General features: G+C 46.5%; 2 protein-coding genes across 4 annotated transcripts in view; both read left to right on the forward strand.

Annotated features, from left to right (window-relative positions):
- Window positions 1-2,324, forward strand: part of LOC115533002 (RNA-binding motif, single-stranded-interacting protein 1) — an 18,198-nt gene extending 15,874 nt beyond the window's left edge. For both annotated transcript variants that reach the window (XM_030343158.1, XM_030343157.1), the window contains exon 13: window positions 445-2,324. Coding sequence is in view for 1 of the 2 variants with exons in the window: in XM_030343157.1 (XP_030199017.1) it covers window positions 445-516 (72 nt within the window). In the remaining variant the exon portion in view is untranslated. The remainder of the gene's footprint in view (window positions 1-444) is intronic.
- A 3,436-nt stretch (window positions 2,325-5,760) lies between these two features.
- On the forward strand, window positions 5,761-10,977 carry cd302 (CD302 molecule). Of its 2 annotated transcripts, none has more exons than XM_030343159.1 (6): window positions 5,761-5,925; window positions 7,624-7,749; window positions 7,847-7,957; window positions 8,180-8,422; window positions 9,255-9,278; window positions 9,739-10,977. In XM_030343159.1, exons 1-6 carry the CDS (start codon window positions 5,835-5,837, stop codon window positions 9,930-9,932), a joined length of 789 nt encoding a protein of 262 aa, XP_030199019.1. In that variant the 5' UTR covers window positions 5,761-5,834; the 3' UTR covers window positions 9,933-10,977. The 2 variants fall into 2 exon arrangements, with proteins under 2 accessions (XP_030199019.1, XP_030199020.1); XM_030343160.1 differs by having other exon boundaries at window positions 5,765-5,925; window positions 8,237-8,422.
- The last annotated feature ends 4,064 nt before the right edge of the window (window positions 10,978-15,041 follow it).

A 15,041-nucleotide genomic window follows, 5' to 3' on the forward strand; every position in this document is an offset into this window, starting at 1 on the left:
TGGTACTAATACAGTACTGGTACTAATACAGAGTGTTACTGGTACTAATACAGTGTATTGCTGGTACTAATAAAGTACTGGTACTTATACAGAGTGTTGCTGGTACTAATACAGTACTGGTACTAAGACAGAGTGTTGCTGGTACTAATACAGTACTGGTACTAATACAGAGTGTTACTGGTATTAAGAGTGTTACTGGTACTAATACAGTACTGGTACTAATACAGAGTGTTACTGGTATTAAGAGTGTTACTGGTACTAATACAGTACTGGTACTAATACAGAGTGTTACTGGTACTAATACAGTGTATTGCTGGTACTAATACAGTACTGGTACTAAGACAGAGTGTTGCTGGTACTAATACAGTACTGGTTCTAAGACAGAATGTGGCTGGTAATAATACAGTACTGGTACTAATATATGAGGTCTTCTTCTGTTTCCAGGACAACGGCGCTCAGTCCCAGATGGATACGTCTGGGAACCGTTCTCCCTACTTTTACCAGCAGAACAAGTAGTGTGGAGGTCACGTTCTAGTGCAGAGGTCACGTTCTAGTGCAGAGGTCACACTGGTGCGGAGGTCAGAGGTCACACTAGTGCAGACCGCTAAAGCAATCATGGCTTCCTGAAACAATAATGCAAAGGACTCTTAAGGATTTTTTCACCATTTTGCACAAATTTTGGAATTCATTTCTTTGTGTTTATATTTAGAATACAATACCCTATTTTTGTTATAAAATTTTATTTTGATAAGGACATTTATTTAAAAAAAGATTTCCTCAGGATCGGAGTGTCTGGACACCAGACCTGGTGAACTGCATCATGGGAAATGTGTATTTTGTTTGTAGTTTTGCGATTTATTTTCCTCCATTTGTTCAAGCTTTGCTCAGAAGACTTTGCTCAACTTCCTCTAAAGATGACTTGTTTGCTGTGTTTTGCTGGTGAAGAGTTCAATGTGCTCTTCTTTGTAGCGGACGTGTTTCATTCTCACCACTGATCCTGGAACACTTTGCCTTAATAGTTTCCTCCTTCTAGTTTTAGACAAGAGAATTGAATGCAATGTATCTCATTGTGCTTTTGAACGGATGTGTATTAGAATGATAAAGGTGTGAATAGTTTTTTTAACCTTTGCTGAGGGTGTTGCAGAGCTGTTCACTGGGTGTGTGGGCTCGGGGCGAGGTGGGTGTTCTTCTGTCTTTTGGTTGATGTCCTGTCATTTAGACCATGTGTGTATTTGTTTTGCTTTGATTTGAAATGCAAACAATTAAGTCAACTTTACTTCACTAAAGACGAAGTGGACCTGAGGGGACATTTGTTTGGAGACCAGGAATCGACTCCCTGGGCCTAGACTAGAAGTTTGGACAATGTGCCTTTTTTGTACATTTGCATTTGTATCGTACAGGAAGGCTTGGATCCCAGTGCCACATATGACGTCTTCACTACATACAAACAGTTAAACGGGAAAAATGTCAGATAGTTGATGGTAGAGTTCCGGTAGTTCAGAACTCTGACCTCACAGCGAGTGGCTGGCCACCGTGGCCCCCTGCTGTTGGGTTCGTGGTTCTGCTCTGATCAGACGGGAGCAGGCTCTGCAGCACCGCCTGTGTTCTACCTCAGTTCTCCTGTTCCTCCTCCTGAGGTTTGGGTTATGAATCCTTCCCTTCTCAGAACCCTCCCGCGTGATGCCGTAGGGGGGAGTATGTCCTCCCGCGTGATGCCGTAGGGGGGAGGATGTAAGAGGAGGTTTTTATCAGATCTGTACAGACTTCGTTTGAAGTTCAAGTTTTTTTTTAAGACGAAGCGTGAAAACAGAGACCCGTGGTACATCCTGGAGCTCCGGCTCCCTGTCCGCCCCCAACATCTCGCAGAACCCAGGAACCGGCCGCAGAACCGGCCGGGAGCGGGAGCTGCTCCTAGAGGAGGAGCAACGAGTCGGGGGTGGAGCTAGAGGAGGAGCAACGAGTCGGGGGTGGAGCTAGAGGAGGAGCAACGAGTCGGGGGTGGAGCGGTGTGGAGACCATGAGGGACTGAATGAAAAGTACTCCTCTCAGTTACCATCATGTCATTAAGTTATATTAAGAAGTAATAATTTATGAAGAGTTTTGTACAGTCCGTTTGAGGAATTAAAAGAGATTCATAGAAATATCTATACGAAAGCTATTTGTTTTAACGTGCCACTAATTTGCCAGTGGTCACTTGTTTGGTCTCCAATGGGTCGTTCCTCAAGCCAAAGACTTTATGCTGGATGATCCCTTAGCTTTACCTTCTGTCCATTTCTTTGACATTTTTGTAATAAAAACATGAAAGCGTCCAGCGTGTGAATGTTCACGGTTCGTCTCCAGACCTTCTTGCTCTAACATAACCATGGGTGCTGCTGCAGAGGGTGATGTAACCCAACCGGCCGTTCATCATACTGACAGCAGGTACCAGAGGACAGTACCAGTGGTACCAGTGGACAGTGGTAGTGGTACCAGTAGACAGTAGCGGTGAGGGTGGAGTGGGTGAGGGTGGAGAGGGTGAAGCTGGAGAGGGGTGGAGAGGTGGTGAGGGTGGAGAGGGTGAAGGTGGAGGGGGTGAAGGTGGTGAGGGGGGAGAGGGTGAGGGTGGAGAGGTGGAGAGGGTGAAGGTGGAGGGGGTGAAGGTGGTGAGGGTGGAGAGGTGGTGAGGGTGGAGAGGGTGAAGGTGGAGGGGGTGAAGGTGGTGAGGGGGGAGAGGGTGAGGGTGGAGAGGTGAGGAGGGTGAGGGTGGAGAGGGTGAAGGTGGTGAGGGGGGAGAGGGTGAGGGGGTGAAGGTGGAGAGGGTGAAGGGGGAGAGGGTGAGGGTGGTGAGAGGTGAGGGGGAGAGGGTGAGGGGGGTGAAGGTGGTGAGGGGGGAGAGGGTGAGGGTGGAGAGGGTGAGGGGGTGAAGGGGGAGAGGGTGAGGGGGGAGAGGGTGAGGGTGGAGAGGGTGAAGGTGGTGAGGGGGGAGAGGGTGGAGGGGGTGAGGTTGAAGGTGGAGGGGGTGAGGGTGGAGGGGGTGAGGGTGGAGAGGGTGAGGGTGGAGAGGGTGAAGGTGGAGAGGGTGGAGAGGGTGAGGGTGGAGAGGGTGAAGGTGGAGGGGGTGAGGGTGAAGGTGGTGAGGGTGGAGAGGGTGAGGGTGGAGAGGGTGAGGGGGTGAAGGGGGAGAGGGGTGGAGAGGTGGTGAGGAGGGTGAGGGTGGAGAGGGTGAGGGGGTGAGGGTGGAGAGGTGGTGAGGAGGGAGAGGGTGAGGGGGTGAGGGTGGAGAGGGTGAAGGTGGAGGGGGTGAGGGTGAGGGGGTGGAGGGGGAGAGGGTTTGGTTTGCCCTCCCATACAGAAACAGACAAAGGTCAGAGTTCTGAAACTTTCTGGCTCCACCTAAACCGAACTGATAATAATTTCAGCCAGCCTGGCTGTAGACCAGACCTCCATGAGGTTAGACCAGACCTCTATGAGGTTAGACCAGACCTCCATGAGGTTCTAGACCAGACCCTCATGAGTTTCTAGACCAGACCTCCATGAGGTTATACCAGACCTCCATGAGGTTCTAGACCAGACCTCTATGAGGTTAGACCAGACCTCCATGAGGTTCTAGACCAGACCTCTATGAGGTTAGACCAGACCTCCATGAGGTTAGACCAGACCTCCATGAGGTTCTAGACCAGACCTCTATGAGGTTAGACCAGACCTCCATGAGGTTAGACCAGACCTCCATGAGGTTAGACCAGACCTCCATGAGGTTAGACCAGACCTCCATGAGGTTCTAGACCAGACCTATATGAGGTTAGACCAGACCTCCATGAGGTTAGACCAGACCTCCAAGACGATCTAGACCAGACCTCCATGAGGTTCTAGACCAGACCTCCATGAGGTTAGACCAGACCTCCATGAGGTTAGACCAGGCCTCTATGAGGTTAGACCAGACCTCCATGAGGTTCTAGACCACACCTCCATGAGGTTAGACCAGACCTCTATGAGGTTAGACCAGACCTCCATGAGGTTAGACCAGACCTCCATGAGGTTCTAGACCAGACCCTCATGAGTTTCTAGACCAGACCTCCATGAGGTTATACCAGACCTCCATGAGGTTCTAGACCAGACCTCCATGAGGTTAGACCAGACCTCTATGAGGTTAGACCAGACCTCTATGAGGTTAGACCAGACCTCCATGAGGTTAGATCAGACCTCCATGAGGTTCTGGACCAGACCTCCATTACGTTCTAGACCAGACCTCCATGAGGTTCTGGACCAGACCTCATGAGGTTCTGGACCAGACCTCCTGACATTCTAGACCAGACCTCCATGACGTTCTAGACCAGACCTCCATGAGGTTCTAGACCAGACCTCTATGAGGTTAGACCAGACCTCTATGAGGTTCTAGACCAGACCTCCATGAGGTTCTAGAGACCTGATTTAAATTGTATTTGGAGGATAAATAAAGAAGAAGTCCCATTACTCACCACTAGTAGGCCTACTTCAAGACTTAACTATAGACTTGCCACGTCCTTGATTCATTTCTTATCAAACTTTAATTACAGATGTATGCTTGGGTTCATAAATATATATATATATATATATATATATATATACAGGGTGCGATTTGCCGGTGGGGATGGTGGGGATTATCCCCCCCTCTGGTTTACACGTCCTACCCTCTGCTGAATTAGTTTTATCCTCGGTGGGGATAAAATTATCCCCCCCAAGTATTTTCACCATTACATCGTAATAATTAACAACCAAAATACACAGGGTCCGTCTTCATTTTGATTGTGCTGTGATTTTGATCTACCGGGAGCGAGTCAGAGGCGTCGCGCGTGAGCGCAGGCTGGATGACAACGGGATAATCTCTGCCGCCGCCGCTCTAAATCCATCAAACTGGCCATCTGATGAAGACGATCGCATGCTCTACGGCGATGAAAAACTTCTCGCCATACACAAAACTCTTGCTGTTGAGGCCGCAACCAGTCCCATACTCCTGAAGGAGTTCCATGAGTGTAAATGTCACGGTGTCACAGGAGAGCGCATGCGCAAAGTTCTCACCGCTGTCTCCACGCTCCTAGTGTCCACAGCCGAGTGTGAAAGAGGTTTCAGCGCCATGAACCACATTCTTACAGATGGCAGAAACAGAATGAATGTGTCCATACTGCACAATCTGCTTTTCATCTCTGTAAATGCACCAGATGTTGCCTCCTTCCCGGCCCGCAGATTTGCAGAGATGTGGTTGAAGCAGGGTCACCACGCTGCTATCGATCCGCCAACAGGAACGCAAAAAACAGAGGCTGAAGTGCGTCATCAGAGCGGACTGTTTTCGTAGTCTGACCTATAGTCTACCCGATTAACCCATAAAAAAAAAAAAAAAAACGTCTTGACAGCACATTGTGGTATTTCATATTTTCTGTTGAACTGATATCGGGAAAAAAAAAATATTTATTTTTATTTGGCACATTTAAAAACAATATTAGCTATGAGAAAATATTTCTGCAAATGCAGTGGTTAAGTTCACGTTCAAAATAGGCCTACCGCCTACGTTATGAAGCCTAGGATACACAAGGTCACAAGATCAACTGTTTTCATAAGTTTTCACACTGTTGTGGTTATTTTTCCTGAATAAAATGTCTCTCAAAATTATCCCCCCCTCTGGTTTTTTCACAAATCGCACCCTGTATATATATATATATATATATATATATATATATATATATATACTATATAAATACTCCTCGTTTGAGAAATATTCTTTATAGGGGCGGGGCTTAGTGTACGTCGTGACGTCAACGCAACGATTTGACACACACAAAGAAACACAAACGCACACATCAAAGTTCAGAGTATAGTTGGACATGGAGTCGTTTCGCAGACCCCGACCTTCTCTCTCAGCGTTCAGCGTTCTGTTTGTGTTGTTTGTTAACGTGCAGCTGTCTTCAGCGGGAGGTGAGTTAACGTTCCTTAATGTTCCTTGGTGTTCCTTAATGTTCCTTAATGTTCCTTAATGTTCATAACGTTCCATAACTTTCCTGAATGTTCCTTAGTGCTCAATAACGTTCCTTAATGTTCATTAACGTTCCTTAGTGTTCCAAAACGTTCCTTAGTGTTCCATAACGTTCCTTAGTGTTCCATAACGTTCCTTAATGTTCCTGTGTTGTTCCAGACCAGCAGGACGTCTGTTGCTCTAGCAGGAAACAGGGAAGCAGCTTTAGAACTGCGTCGTTATTATCTGATGACTTCACGTCCACACGGTCTCTCTTAACCTTAAGTGCGCATCTCGACCAGCCTTGAGAGCAGTGCTAGTACTACAGACCTACAGGACTACAGTGCTTCAGGAGTACAGTCGTAGAGGCCTGCAGAACTGCAGGACTGTAGGCAGGGCCGGATCATCCATAACGGCACTTGGACCCGTGCCCAGGGCCACCTACCATTGACAACCAATGGGGGCACCACATGAAAGATTATAAATGTTTCACTTGAAATTGTTGAAAGACCATACATTACTCGTTTATGAATATTAATATAATAATAATAATAATAATAATAATAAATCAAGATGACCACTATCACTCCCCCTCCCCAATCTGTTAGAATTGAGTTGGTCCACACGTGCGCGCAAATCCACAAACGCTCAACTTGATAGATAGGAGATACGAGATCTACCAAGCCATATAGAAAGCCGTAGCGTAGCCACAATTTATTGTGCACATATATAGGACACTGTTTTCTGAAACAAAGATAAAGTTTTAACAATAATACTACATTTATTGAAGTCAATGTGCGTGCTGGAAAGAATAAGTACAAGTGGGCCTAGGACTGGCCTGTAAGTAACAATACAACAGGCAGAAAAACAACCCAAATAATACAATGCCTAATTCAAGTTGTATCTCTACCTTAGTGGGACACCTTGCGCTGAGAGGAGGAAGCTAGTCTCATAGTCCGGACAGTAGCAGCCGAGTGCCAGCCGTAAGCAGGCTGCAAGGTGGATCTGTATTTTGACTTGATGATTTTCATACGTGAAAAGGCTCACACAAATATTTTCAGAAGCTCCTCTTTCACACTTAATCTATCTTAATCTTAATCTTAATTCTAACGAAAACGCATAGCTGAGCCACATCCACAACAACTGTGGATTCGTCAAATTGGAGAGGAAAACGCTCCCATGTGTCAATATCATTCCTCAATTGCTGTGCAACATCCTCCGCCATTCCCTCGCATTGACGTGTAACAGAATTTCTTCATAACTGCACGTCCTGAATAGCAGTAAAAACAGACTGTTGTGCTGCTAGCTGACTTTTCAATTCCTGGGACTTCTGCTGTAACTGCGTAATTTGTGTTCTTTGAACTCAATCGAAAATCGAGGATCATAAAGGTGATCCTCTCACGGGGTCAGAGGTCACCTGGTGGGGTTAGGCTGAGGGTCAGAGTTCACCTGGTTGGGTTAGGCTGAGGGTCAGAGTTCACCTAGTTGGGTTAGGCCGGGGGTCAGAGTTCACCTGGTTGGGTTAGGGTGGGGTTCCCCCTCCCCTGGTAGGGTTAGGGTGGGGGTTCACCCTCCCCTGGTGGGGTTAGGGCGGGGTTGGGGTGGGATTCACCCTCCCCTGGTGGGGTTAGGGTGGGGTTCACCCTGTCCTGTGTCTTCAGAATGCCCTGCAGACGGCCGTACCTGGGTGCCCTATGGCGGGAGCTGCTACCACTTCGTCCACGGAGAGGAGGACCGGCTGAAGAGCTACTCCTACCAACGCGCCCGGTCCTTGTGTCAGGGCTTCGGTCAGCACGGCTCCGTCTTCAGCGGTGGATCTAAGAAGTCTTCCCCCCTGTGGAGACGTGGGATCGGGTTTTGACTGTGTGGATCTGAATGTTTCAGAGCTGGTGACGATCCAGAGCCAAGAGGAGAATGAGTTCATCCTTAAGTACAGTCCGGAGGTTTGGAAGGGCAACACCAACGTATGGCTGGGCATGTATTACGACACCAGCAGTGAGTACTGCACAATAATAATAATGCACAATCATAAAAAACAACCAATTAGGGTTTTAAAATACAAGCCACAGTGTGTTCAACAAGCCTCACATTCTACCTTTTTAAAGAAGTGTTTCCCTTTGTTTTAATCTCCCAAGGTTTATTTGATTTTGCACGGACAAATCATTTTAAATGTTTCCTCCATGAGCATCTCTCCGATGGAAGAACCTTGTGTGATAGGAGGAGACGAGGAGGTCTTCTGCTCCTGGCTCACCCTGTCTGCTGCCCGGTTGTCAGGTGAGCGGATGAGGTGGTTCGGGGGGCAGGACTCCAGCTATGCTAACTGGGAACGCGGCTCGGACGACCCCTCAGACCTGGTTCCCGTGGAAACGTGCGTAGCGCTGCACACCAGCACGGGCAAGTGGGAGAAGATCAGCTGTGTGGACGAGGTGGAGAACGGGGTCATCTGTGAGACCAGCCAGAGTGAGTCCTACTGCGACATGTTGGTCTGGGTCATGTTAGTCTGGGTCACGGTAGTCTGGGTTATGTTAGTCTGGGTCATGTTAGTCTGGGTCATGGTAGTCTGGGTCATGGTAGTCTGGGTCATGGTAGTCTGGGTCATGGTAGTCTGGGTCATGTTAGTCTGGGTCACGGTAGTCTGGGTTATGTTAGTCTGGGTCATGTTAGTCTGGGTCATGGTAGTCTGGGTCATGGTAGTCTGGGTCATGGTAGTCTGGTTCATGTTAGTCTGGGTCATGTTAGTCTGGGTCATGTTAGTCTGGGTCATGTTAGTCTGGGTCATGTTAATCTGGGTCATGTTAGTCTGGGTCATGGTAGTCTGGGTCATGTTAGTCTGGGTCATGTTAGTCTGGGTCATGTTAATCAAGGTCATGGTAGTCTGGGTCATGGTAGTCTGGGTCATGTTAGTCTGGGTCATGTTAGTCTGGGTCATGTTAATCTAGCTCATGTTAGTCTGGGTCATGTTCGTCTTGGTTAATGTAGTCTGGGTCATGTTAGTCTGGGTCATGTTAGTCTGGGTCATGTTAGTCTGGGTCATGTTAGTCTGGGCCATGTTAGTCTGGGTCATGTTAGTCTGGGTCATGTTAGTCTGGGTCAATGTAGTCTGGGTCATGTTAGTCTGGGTCATGTTAGTCTGGGTCAATGTAGTCTGGGTCATGTTAGTCTGTGTCATATAAGTAGGGTTCTGGGTCGTACCACCCATCATAGTGATAGGGGTTCCTCCACACTAAACCAATGTTGTCTGTTGGTAACGACCCAGTACCTGCTAAACCTCAATGTGTTCCTCTCTCTCCAGAGGAGCTGACCCAGGGCCGACAGAGTGAGTACCCCTCACTCCTTCACTCTGACATGTTGTTTTATAACGGGGGTCAAATCTCCTAACCTTTATGCCTCCTTTCCTTAACCTTTTGTGGAAAACGTCATCCGGTCAAAGAGAGATGAAAAGGGGCTTTCTTTCGAACATAGAAGAAGACACTGTTTAAAATTAATAAACTCCATTTTTCCTAACCAAAGTCATTGCACGGGGGCGAGTATTGCTAACCTAGAGTCTCTAGATATGAGTGAAACTAAAATTTTCCGAAGATGGACTACAACATGTGCTCTTTCGATCCATGCCTTCTTGTCGTATTGATTTCAATCAGGTTGTCGCCAACAGTGAGAATTACTGAGGTCGGACTTGGCCAACAGGAATACTTTAGGCCACTTGAATCCCAATTCACGTGTGAAAAAGGGGCTAATCTTATGTTGATTTTGACATTAACTACCCGCTCCTCCCCCAGAGCCCAGCATGGCGCTGACGTTGCTGGTGGTGCTGAGTGTGGTGGTCGTCATGACGATCTCCACCATCATCTGGTTCCTGCAGCAGAGGCGTCGCCCCGGCGCGGCGCTCTTCACGCCCTTCGAGTACCACCCAACGGTGGGGGGGCCGCACCACGACCGCTCAGGGCTGGTGGAGGCCGAGGAGACGCCCTGACGGAGGCGCCCTGACGGAGGCGCCCTGACGGAGGCGCTGAGTCCGGACCCTTAACCTCCAGAGGCGGAGGTTTTAGAGAGGGGTTGAGTTTTGAGGAGGCAGAACGTTGTGAGTCATGTGGAGGTCATGTGGAGGTCATGTGGAGGTCATGTGGAGGTCATGTTGAGGTCGTGGCGTCCACTAAGTGATGATGATGGACCTTCACACGGCATACAGCAGGGGTGAGACGAGGGGGAGACGGGTTTGTTTCCAAACATTAAATCAATCGGTTGTTTTGTCCAAGACAAAATTAAGATTAAATTAAATGTATGCATAATGATGTGATTATTAGAGCTGTCAAGCGATTAAAATATTTAATCGTGATTAATCGCATTAATGTCATAGTTAACTCTAATTAATCGCGATTAATCACAAATTATTTTTCTATGCTAAATATCCCTTGATTTTTTTGTCCCATAATTCTTCTCATTTTAATTCTCTTATCAACATGGTGAAGTGCATCGGCTTGCCTTGTGCAAATGATTTTTACACTTTTATACACTGATCAAAACAGGACGATACAAAAAAAGAGCCTACAGTGCAATTAAACGACTGCTTTGAACAAATGTCATTTGAACATAGCAGTCAGGCTACTGCTTCTTTGTTTTGAGCCAAAGAAAAAAAAAAATATATATATATATTTTTTTTTTTATAAAATAATTGCGTTAATCGCACGATAAAAAATTTAACGCCGTTAAATTTGGTTTGCGTTAACGCCGTTAATAACGCGTTTAACTGACAGCTCTAGTGATTATGTTTGTATAATTGTGTGAAATGTTAGTTTTATAACTGTTCTATCCTATTCAGTAGCACTGAGAAATTATGATTGATGAGCATACATGATGATGGTTATAAATATATAATGATTATATAATGCTTGGTCCATCCTTGTAAAGTATACTTGGAATGTACTGTCGCAAGATATTGAACTGGTTACTTTGATGTTACTAGAAATCCTGACTTTTCAATCAAGAGATATTTATCAAAATAAATATTCTGAAATACATTTGATGGCCTTTGTCATTTAATGCTATGGCTTTTTTCCTGAAGTTCTGCTGAAGGGCGATCCTCACTAAATCACATCACTAACCCCAACCTCACATGCTGGATCACAGCTCCAACCATCCCAAAGGCCTTCTCCATGAGCGTCTGAACCAGAACCCCGTTAACCCCTCTGTCTCCTAACACCCACCGCAGGGGTTAACTTAAGATGCTGTTATCAGTGAGGAACACCTAGGCTACTTCTAAAGCAACAGGACTTCATTTGACCTGTTTTCTGCCTTTGCACACAATGTTGCTGGATGAGTCACATCTAGGGATTCCTGCCTGACAAACTCCACTAAAACCTCGGCCCATATCAAGGTTTGGCGTCCATGTAAGTTTGGAGTGTATTTCTATTGGTGAAACACGACCAATCATCCACTTTCTGGGGCCTGATCCGGTCTCCCCTTCTAATCCTTGCTTGTTGTTCATGCCTCTGGCCACTAGATGGAACCCTGATTCACATTTCTGTCCGACGTTTTTTATTCTTTTGACTCATGGACAGTACTGTCCCAATGGATTCCCAGTACCGCTCAAAAGACACCCCAAACGTCTAGGAATTATTTATTTAGTTTTGTGAAAAGCCATATTCAAACAAAGGCTCTTAATACGGACGACTTAGAGGAGTCGTCCGTATTCACTGAAGCAAATTGATGTTAATGTTAACATCACTGAAGCACAGTGATGTTAATGTTACATGCTGTCATTGCTCTCAATCTCATCTTCACAGCCACTCGTTTCGGTAGAACTTGGATCACTGGAATTTCATTTGCTGCTGTAAAAGGTGGTCATTAAAAATTAGAATTAATATTTTACTACCTTTTTATGCTCATGTGTAGCACAATAAAAAGCATCCTGTCTAACCATAAATTATTGGATTTATCGTTTTTAAATTCTAATTTATTTTACCGGGCACATTATAAAAAATAATTGCAGGGTTATTACAACTAAAAACTCAATTTCAGGGTTTCTAGAAAATAATGGATTCGACCAGAGTTAGTAATTCCGTGTTCTACCGAGGCTGTGCCTTTACTGGTCCTTGGAGTTGGAGCCTGTTCGTGTTCCTAAGTACCTGCTGGCAGTTCAATGGACGCCGTGTTTCAGCTGAAGAACAGGACGCGGCACCCAGGGAAGAAGCGGGGACCATAGTTATCAATCATTTATATTTCACATTTATGTATTCGATTTATAGGTCCGATTTATATTTGTTGATTTGTTCAGCCGATGTGTTGGTTCACGCTAATAATAATAATAATAATAATACATTTAATTTAGAGGCGCCTTTCAAGACACCCAAGGTCACCTTACAGAGCATATAGTCATCATACATTTTTTAAAAAGCAAGACATTGTGGAAAAAATAAATAAATAAATAAATAAATAAACATAAGCAATAAGAAATAAATAAAAAAATCAAAAATCAAAACAGTGATCAGTTAGACGTTGTGTGCGAGTTTGAACAAGTGAGTTTTGAGTTGTGACTTGAAGGTTGAAATGGTGTCTGACTGTTTTATGTGTGGGGGGAGGGAGTTCCAGAGCCTGGGTGCTGAACAGCTGAATGACCGGGCACCCATTGAAGTGAGTCGTGATGTGGGGATACATAGTAGTCCAGCAGAGGTTGAGCGGAGGGAGCGGGAGGGAGTGTATTCTTGGAGGAGGTCTTGCCCATGCCTTAATGCCTTGCCCATGCCCGCGGTGCTGAACCACCAGGCTGATTACAACTTACAGGGTCTGCAGGAGGAAGACCTGAGACACATGACCAGTCCGATGAGGCAGGAAAGCAAACAGATACAGGCCTAGCTCAAACCAAACAGATACAGGCCTAGCTCAAACCTCAGATACAGGCCTAGCTCAAACCAAACAGATACAGGCCTAGCTCAAACCTCAGATACAGGCCTAGCTCAAACCTCAGATACAGGCCTACCTAAAACTTAACCTCAGATACAGGCCTACCTAGGTCTAACCCTGTAGCCTGTGACTTACTGAATCAAGAGGAACTATTCATTATCTTCAGGCTGATTGGATGCGGTTGTCTTTAGGCTTCAACCATAAGTCGTAATTCCGTAATGTCATTTTCTTTGTGCCACTTTACGTTCCCTTATTTGTGGCAACGTTGGATACAGTGATACTGAATCCAACATCAGACACAGAATCACTGTCTAGCGTTAGATGAGGTGGTCATGACCTTGTTTGTGTTAACGTTGGGTACCGTGGTAACCTGTCTCCCCCTTCCTGAGGGGCGATGAGGTGGTCGTAGAGACAGTGATGCAGAGTGCTAAAGGAGGGGAGGCTCTTGGTTCTCAAACTCCTCACTCACTGGTTGCTGCTCTGTTAACAAAGGAAAGAACAAAGGGAGAATGGCTGCCCACTTAGATTATCATTTTATCAATTAATAAATATGATTTATTGTGAGTCCTTATTCCTTCCAAACAGCCTGGGGTCCCCGGCCGGGCCCAGTCATCCTTCCTCTGCCTGCTCCAGCCCCTGTAGAGGGGGGGCAGCAGTGTGGATCTAGCCAGCGCTGGTCGCTTCAGACCGGTAACGCCCGGTCTGAAGCGTTTGTCATGACATTTGTCAATGTCTAATGGGCACTCGATCAACGTGTTGGTGAGTTCCTCTGGTGATTTGACTCCAGCCGGTTCATTAAACTTCCATTCCGCTGTAATCGACGACCAGAGGAGATCCGAAGGTTCTAGGAGGCTGGGAACGTCTATACTACTGATGAGGACTAGTCTGACTGCCCACCACACACACACACACACACACACACACACACACACACACACACACACACACACACACACACACACACACACACACACACACACACACACACACACACACACACACACACGTTGTGAGGACCACACAAAGGACCTGCTCCCCATGTCGGGCTCAGGGCTCTGCTGTAATGACTGAATCCATAGGATCTAAAGCATCTAAAACATCAGGCAAAATGAAGCAATGACTCCGCCCAACCTCCACCTTATGGCACCGCCGCTCGCTGCGGACTGATGGAGAAGTAATATATAAGATAATTAAAACAAAATTACCATCTTAATTTGTTTTGCATAAGTCTCCCGAGAGAAGCTCTTTGCTGTCTTTGGAGCTCATTATACTTTCTAATGAAGCAGGGTGTCCCTCCCCCTCGACGCGTCATGTGACTCTCTCTCTCTCTCTCTCTCTCTCTCTCTCTCTCTCTCCCTCCCTCCCTCCCTCTCTCCCTCCCTCCCTCTCCCTCTGGGCTGATATTTGTTCCTTCTCTTTCTCCGTGGTTCCACCTCCGCTCCTCAGCAGACTGACCCATATTAACAGAACAAATCACTGAACAAACGAACGAATGGCTAACACAAATGAATACTTCGTACACAATTAAGAGCCTGGAGATAAGCATGTACATTAAGGTGTGTGTGGGGGGTGCGGGTGTGTTTACGTGTGCGTGTGTTTACGTGTGCCTGCGCGTGCGTGTGCGTGTGTGTGTGTGTGTGTGTGTGTGTGTGTGTGTGTGTGTGTGTGTGTGTGTGTGTGTGTGTGTGTGACTGCCGGACGCTCTCTTTGTTTACGTGACACTAATGAGGTTAATTGGCCGACGTGTGGCAGCTCTTCTTCACACTGCGGAGATGTCTGCTCTGCCGGACCATCTCTCTTCTGGAACCGCACTAAACAGTCAAACAAAAGACATGTAGGAGCAGCCAGTGGTTCAGTGGAACGGAAGACTTGTTCAGTAAAATCTATTCCGTCTTATCCTTATGCTATCTCACTAACATCTTGTTCTTTATCAGATGAAGACGCTTTAATAGAGAGAGAGACCATCAGAGGAAGCTGCTTTAAGAGAGAGAGAGAGAGAGAGAGAGAGAGAGAGAGAGAGAGAGAGAGAGAGAGAGAGAGAGAGAGAGAGAGAGAGACCATCAGATGAAGCTGCTTTGAGAGAGAGAGAGAGTGAGAGAGAGAGTGAGAGAGAGAGAGAGAGAGAGAGAGAGAGAGAGAGAGAGAGAGAGAGAGAGAGAGAGAGAGAGACAGAGAGACAGAG

This window comes from Gadus morhua, chromosome 20 (assembly GCF_902167405.1).
Source record: "Gadus morhua chromosome 20, gadMor3.0, whole genome shotgun sequence".
In the NCBI taxonomy this organism is placed as follows: domain Eukaryota; kingdom Metazoa; phylum Chordata; class Actinopteri; order Gadiformes; family Gadidae; genus Gadus; species Gadus morhua.

Excerpts from the sequence above, each read along its gene's own strand:
- cd302 (XM_030343159.1), top strand. The coding sequence starts at position 5,835 with ATGGAGTCGTTTCGCAGACCCCGACCTTCTCTCTCAGCGTTCAGCGTT. Across the intron at positions 5,926-7,623 it reads GCAGCTGTCTTCAGCGGGAG|AATGCCCTGCAGACGGCCGT; the intron begins GTGAGTTAACGT and ends CTGTGTCTTCAG. Across the intron at positions 8,423-9,254 it reads CATCTGTGAGACCAGCCAGA|AGGAGCTGACCCAGGGCCGA; the intron begins GTGAGTCCTACT and ends CTCTCTCTCCAG.